The sequence below is a fragment of the Sinocyclocheilus rhinocerous genome, unplaced genomic scaffold (genome assembly GCF_001515625.1).
Source record: "Sinocyclocheilus rhinocerous isolate Xijiao unplaced genomic scaffold, SAMN03320098_v1.1 scaffold506, whole genome shotgun sequence".
In the NCBI taxonomy this organism is placed as follows: domain Eukaryota; kingdom Metazoa; phylum Chordata; class Actinopteri; order Cypriniformes; family Cyprinidae; genus Sinocyclocheilus; species Sinocyclocheilus rhinocerous.
Window position 1 is genome coordinate 658,268 of NW_015647040.1, and position 7,214 is coordinate 665,481.

The window sequence follows — 7,214 nt, forward strand, 5'->3', positions numbered from 1 at the left end:
TATATATAATTATATAAAAAATATGACAGTGCATGCCATGACCCAAACTACATTTAGAGAGAAAAAAATTATTATCAAATCTGGCATAGAAAACTGCTGCCCCAATACTATTTAGCACATGATAACATGTTCTAATTTAAGACCTCTTTTCTTAATATTACCATGGCAACGCAAGGAGTTATTTGTGTAGAACAACATTAGTCATTTTTGTTTCTATATTAGCTTCACAAACGCACTCACCTGTCTAGTGCAATGCAGCACAGATGCAGTAAAGATACAGTGGTCAGCAGCACGTCCAGTGAGGTACGGACCAAGCAGAACGTCTCTCCATAGCTCCACTGACCTGTGGTCAACTCTATGGCTGCCAGGGGCATCACAACAAGGGCAACTAGAAAGTCTGCAAATGCCAGTGATACGATGAAGAAGTTGGTCTTCTTCTTCCTATATATAGAACAGTAAATTAACAAAAGATAACATTAATAAACATTAGTTCACTACAGAAAATATTCTAGTGTCTATACATAGAAAATACTCATGTATGTTATGCTATGTTATGAGACACTACAGAACCATAGTGTTACATGTTTGGGTCGAATCAACCTACAAATGGCTTATTTTTAGATATCTTGCACATTAAGTTTAATTTATATGTATTTTAACATCAAAAATGTACACTGACACAGTGAATTTAAATGTAGATATGAAGCAGCATTACCTTAGCTGTCTGTCTTTACAGAGAGCCACCATCACAAGCAAGTTACCAAGTGCAGTCAGTATAATGATGGTCACCAGGAAAATAGACAGTGTTATCTTCGGAGTGTGTTTGGACACAACTTCATCCACTGAACTGCAGACAAAAATATGCAGCCAATTATATATGAATTGATAAGATAAAATAAATACTTATCTATATAGTGAAATATTTTGAAGTGGTTCTTACTCATCCGCTGAGTCTGATGCTGTGGCCATGACTGGTCATCTGTTTGGAAGTGATCAGATGGGGATTTGTTCACACAAGACACTGCAGACCCTCTCCTGTGGGACAAACGCAACTGTTTTGCATTCTCACATCCCAAATTCAATCATATTCTTTCAGCATGGGTTTCAAAGTGAGAGCACTGAGACTAAACCATCAGCACATTTAAAATGAAACAAAGTCTTGTGGGATATAACAAGTAAATATGAGCCATGATGAGCATCTGACCATTTTCCTTTCTAAGCAAAACTACAGGCTCACAAGAACTAACCACTGAATGCTGTCAATCAGCATTTTGTTGGCTAAATCAGTGATTTGAGATTTGCCTTGTCACACCTGTAAAACAGAAATCAGGACTTAAAGCAGCACTATGTAACTTTTGGCGCTCTAGCGGTTAATAAACAGAACTGCACACATCCCGCGGAAGAACATTCCAACCGGAGCTACTTCTCTAAGTTTATGTCTATGGCGATTCACGCGTGTTACTCCGCAGCGGTGACGACCCGACCAGGCTACAATAGTCCAAATATAAGTACTTATTATAAGTGTACTGTAGTGATTCGGAATAAGACAAAAACGCGGTTTGGAAGATGAATTCATGATGTACTCGCTCATTATATACATTTTGCTAATTTTGAACACAGAAAAAGTTACATAGTGCTGCTTTAAAAATAAAAATGTCCATAATAAACTATGTGCACTGCAATATGTCTAAAATGTGCAAATTTGAGTGAAATACAGTACATGTGAATTTTTGATATATTAGCAGTATTAATCAAATGAAGCCATTGTAAAATGACTTGGAAAGTGACTCTTTCTTCTTCTTCTTCTAGTTGTCTAATCTAGTTGTCGAATAAACCTTGCATATTACAATTATTACAGCTACGATTCATATGTTTATATATATTTCCATTTACGTTAATGCATTTAGCAGACACTTGTATCTAAATAAATAGGATAATTAAATAATTTGATGGACGATCAAATAATTATCCATATACATATTCAAAATTTATAAATATTATTAAATACTAATGTGGATGCTTATTTTACTATCCTATTTGTGTGTGTGTGTGTTTTTTTTTTTATATAACTTTCCCCACACTTTATAGACTTAATAGATGTTTTTGCAAACACGTTTCTGGTCTGATGTCAAAAAAGAAATACTTGAGCCTTACTGTAGGTACTGTGGGGGCACATAAAACAAAAAAGGTTGGGAAACCCTGGCCTAAATCGTCATATGTAAGTCATATGTCTTATTATGCCCTCAAAACACATGAAATATTGAAAGCAAGATACTGAAGAAAGAAAAACCTCAACACAAAGTGCATGCACTCCATCATCACACTGTTAATACCCACAGTGGCCAAATCGCACCCTGTGCCTGTGGCGCTGGAGCCATAACTCATACAGAAGTGGAGAGAGTTCTCACGGAGTAAACACTGGAAGCGTGTGATGTATTTGACCAGCTGGGAGGCTCAAGTGGGTATTACAGAGACAGCTTGGACACTTCTTTCCTGTCCTGTTGCTTTCGTTTGAGTTTCAAATGAGCCACATGATTATTATAGCCCTGTATCAAACACACTGAACAAAACAGGCTATTCTAAACAGCTACGCAGAGAGGACACCTGATTTACACGTTTCTTTTGTAGGACAGAGTAAAAGGGTCATTCTACAAAACAGGTGCCACCTGTGTCCCTGATATGCATATGTGTAAATATATTTAATTGAATGAATATCTGTCAGCATCATACAGTATATTCTCAGTTTTAATACATTATAATTTCATAAATCAAAACGTTTTCTTAATGGCATCATTATGCTTTCAAGGAGTACATTTTAAGGACAAACTAAAGTTTCAGTAGGTGACCATTTTCTTTCCATGATTTTGTATAGTGAACAATTTACAAATGAAAAATATACATCCATAAAAACATCACTTTTAAATTATCTTTCTAAGGAGCAACTTTGTTTCATAATCTTAAAGCTTGTCAAATTAAACTGTAACTGTCAACTCTGTTACAGTTCAGAAGCTATACAGTTATTATGTCCCAAAATGCTTTCATCTAGCTTGCGATACCAAAATGCAATTTGCTGACTCTTAAACACATTATTTATCTGATAGAATGTTTAAAATCTAGTGAAACTGAACTTTAAAAATGGGAAACCTGGGAAAGGCACCCGTTTCATCAAATGATCCAAAAAGAAAGCAGGGCTGAAGTACAAAAGTTGATGCCATGTGACACGACACTAACTTTCAGTAATCTTGTCTCATAAGATCGAAGAGCTCACTATTCCCTTCAGCTCAAGTGATTTCAAACATGGTTAACTGTCTGAAGCATACAGATCTGTCCTGATAAAGAACTTCTGGAACCTGAACATTCAGGTTTTTATAAAAGCATTAAATAAACTGGTTAGTACAAAATTAACTTCAAACTCCATTTGTGAATAAACATTCTTAATGAACATGAACATGAAACCGCACCCAAATGTGATGCATCACAACCTGAATGCTTAACTATTGAACAATTTACAATAACACTAAAACGTTGTATTAAACAAAATATTTAAGTAACATATTGCAATGAAATAGGCAGCTCTAGGTTTCAAAAAGAATCTACTTCAGTAAACACCCATAACTCTTGACAAGTTATTGTCACTGTAATCTATTGGCAATACTGTTTCTCTGATTTGATTGGTTTCTCTTATAGAAAGCAAAACAGGTTAACGTGACATAATTGACATAATGAAAAGAATCTGCACTGACAAACACTCTAATAACTGATTTCGACACCTTCCCACACAACATCTTTTTTCCTTTAGTGCCACGAGGAAAACTGAGTGGCATTTGCATTTAAAGGGGTCATATGATGCTGCTAAAAAGAACATTATTTTGTGTATTTGGTGTAATGAAATGTGTTTATGCGGTTTAAAGTATAAAAAAACACATTATTTTCCACATACTGTACATTATTGTTTCTCCTCTATGCCCCGCCTTTTTGAAACGCGTCGATTTTTACAAAGCTCATCGATCTAAAAAAGTGAGGTGTGCTGTGATTGGCCAGCTATCCAATGCGTTATGATTGGCCGAATACCTCAAGTGTGTGAAGGAAATGTTACGCCCCTCACCATACTGTCGATGCCGTGTCCGGCCGGAGCGACGAGACAAAAACATGAAAACCCATTACAAACGAGGCATTTGTTGCATCCAGCGGGGACATAATTACTGATTATAATGACTTATACTGTCTTTTTACACGTTGCGTTGCATCGCGCCGCGTAAACATAAAACCATGTCTGCATCTGTGCTCTTAACTTTTATAAAGAATATCTCTTTGGATTTGAGACTTTAGTCTTTGCAACTTTACAGATCTTCTTTATGCACCAAGAGCTTGTAACACTCTAAAGAGAAAGGAAAAAATGAAATCGCATCATATGACCCCTTTAAAGGGATAAATCACAGTCTGTGATGACAAGAAGCCATAAGCCTCACACAAGTTATGAGAGTGACATTTTCACACAATCATAAATTGAGTGACACAAATGTAGTGGTCTTAAAAACACACTGATCATAGTTGGATCTACATGTCTATATAATACAACAATTACCAGCTGTGAAATAGGTTTTGATCACAACAACATACAATAAAATAAGGTAAGAATTTCTTATCTTTTTTCACATTAATTGACTGAAAATGATTTCACAAAGTTCTTGCTCATCACAAAATTACAGGGGGAAAATGAGTAAAAGCTCAAATGTGGTTTCAGTCTTGATAAGTATCAGTCCCTCTCAATCACAGCTGTAAGTTTGATAGTTGCTGCTGGCAAATTCCTCAAAAAATCTTAGCAGTGAAGAACTCCAATATTCCCATTGTAAAAATGCAAATGTACTCATTTGGGATCTAACTTGTCATTACTCTGTGCAATTAAAGAAAAACAAGCCACATCTTATCAAATACATGAAACTAATAATAATAATAATAATAACAACTATTATTTTTATTTAAATATCTTAAAACAGACATTACCGGTACTTTATGGTGTTTATAATGAGTTGCACACTTGAGGGCACTTAAATGCGAGGCAGCATAATTCAGATAACTTTACTCACCCAGGGGCTCCGTGTTGCAGACGTCTTTGTGAATCCACACGTGCTTCTATAAACTGTCATATTCCATCACAGTTAGTCGGAGACTGAAGTGCTCTTCTATGCCTTGTGCCACAGTCAAACAACTGCAGCAAGCAGCAGATCATCTGTTGATGTAAAGTGCACCGGCGCTCTGAGTCTGAAACAAACCAAAACAGAGCAACAGCGCCACTCGGTGTTTCAACGCACATTACTGCACTTAGACAAAATTAGGGCCAAAGAATGTACAAATGATTTTTTGTACAAAAATGAGCTGATTATATTTTACATATGTAATACTATACAATTATATATGCATATATAATTTTATTTGCAATATTCATTCAGAATAAAAGGTGCAAAGCTGTCACTGGGTGGTAACCCAATGTACAAAAGCTCAAAGGTACATCTTTGTATCTTACCCAAAAATGGTACATAATAGTAGTTCAAAAGAACATATTAATACGTTAAAAGTATATATTAGCACCTAAAGTGTACATGTTGGTACCTCTTGAAAGGGCACTGCCCTAGTGACAGTTTTGTACCTTTTTATGAGAGTAGTAGCCTATCTACTTTGCACATACATGTGTCAGTTGTTACATTAAGCAAAATAGGCCTAGTGCAGTGTCAAAAATGGAAATGGAGGATAGCTGATTATGAATTTACTGCCTAATCTGATCTGAGACCACGTTCCTTGAAGATCCTCAGTCTGCGACTTCTTTATATCACTAGATGGCGCAAGACCACCATACATATCCTGCATCCTATTGCGTTGCTGGATCTGTGTGTCTCTAGTAGTGAAGCGTCGGGAACCATTTTTGGCTAAAGAGACTTTTTTTTTTTTTATTCTCCATATTTGGTTATCTTTGCATTTGTCCAAAAGAGTCACAGTAATATAATATTATTAAATAATAATAATAATAATATAATATATTATTATGAATAATATAATATAATATAATATTATTAAAACGTTTTTTTTTCAATAGAAAACAACAAACAAGTTGTAATATAAAATTAATTGTGCAAGGCTTGTACTGTGAGGCTGAGTTACCACCTGAGGTGCATAAATCCTCTTCAGAGTTTTGTGTGTCTGTGTTGATTTGTGTACAGGTTTTTTCTACACTGGTGTGGACTTAAACCTGAATACACACCAACCCATGGGGACTTGTGTCACCGTGGGGACCTAAATTAGAATCATACAGTTTTGTAAAAAAAAGCTCACCCCTCAAGCTCAAGTTGTACCCCTCACTTGTTTCCTGTGAGGGGTAGGTTTAGGTGTAGGGCGATAGAAAATACAGTTTGCACAGTATAAAAACCACTACGCCTATGGAGAGTCCCCACAAGGATAGTGAACCAGACATGTGTGTGTGTGTGTGTGTGTGTGTGAATGAGTAAAGAACAACGCACAGTGCTTACACAGTAGCTACAGCGACTGCATTTGTGTGATTACCATTAACTTTTTTCATATTTCTGTCACACAGTGAATCTCTTATTTAAGTCGTCCCTATGATTTGTTTGTTATAATTGTTATAATGAGTGGATTATATACATATATACATTTTTACATAAAATGTCCTCTGTACTCTATATCACATATCAGACTCTTTCAGCATAAAGGTGGTCTTTAAGATGCAGAAGGCCCAAAGATAAGCTGATAAATAAATTTAAAGACAGACTAGCTTATGAACAGATGTGGTAAAATAACCTGGAAAGGACATTGAAAAGTAGGTATTTCATGCTCTGCAAAAACTTGTTATCCTTGTTAATATTGGTCACAATAAGTAAAAATGATGTACTGAATAGAGGAAAACGCAATATAATAAAAAATATATATATATATATAAAATACAATTGTTGCACTTTTGTCTCCCAATAAGAAATTATTCAGCAAACAAGGATTGACCTTGATTTACATTCATCATGTTGATAAAAGAGTAAAGATCTTCTATTTATGGACACCTCATGTCTTCAGCTTTAGTCTGCTAAATTAAATGAAATATAGCTTGCATTCAGTGACCTTACATGACAATATCCTGTGGGTTATTGATGTTACCGGCATTTATTGAGCTGTTCTGCTCCTTAACAGTTACAGGAAGCCAGTTCCTTTAC

The 7,214-nt window shown here is 35.5% G+C and overlaps 1 protein-coding gene across 1 annotated transcript in view; it reads right to left on the minus strand.

The window, feature by feature from the left end:
- The window catches only part of LOC107708508 (5-hydroxytryptamine receptor 4-like), a 20,299-nt gene extending 15,082 nt beyond the window's left edge, over window positions 1-5,217 (minus strand). Inside the window, exons 1-4 of the mRNA XM_016512770.1 lie at window positions 5,088-5,217; window positions 941-1,035; window positions 716-847; window positions 241-441 (exon numbers count right to left, since the gene is read on the minus strand). Coding sequence (XP_016368256.1) covers window positions 241-441; window positions 716-847; window positions 941-969 — 362 coding nt within the window. The 5' untranslated portion in view covers window positions 970-1,035; window positions 5,088-5,217. The remainder of the gene's footprint in view (window positions 1-240; window positions 442-715; window positions 848-940; window positions 1,036-5,087) is intronic.
- Between the last annotated feature and the right edge of the window lie 1,997 nt (window positions 5,218-7,214).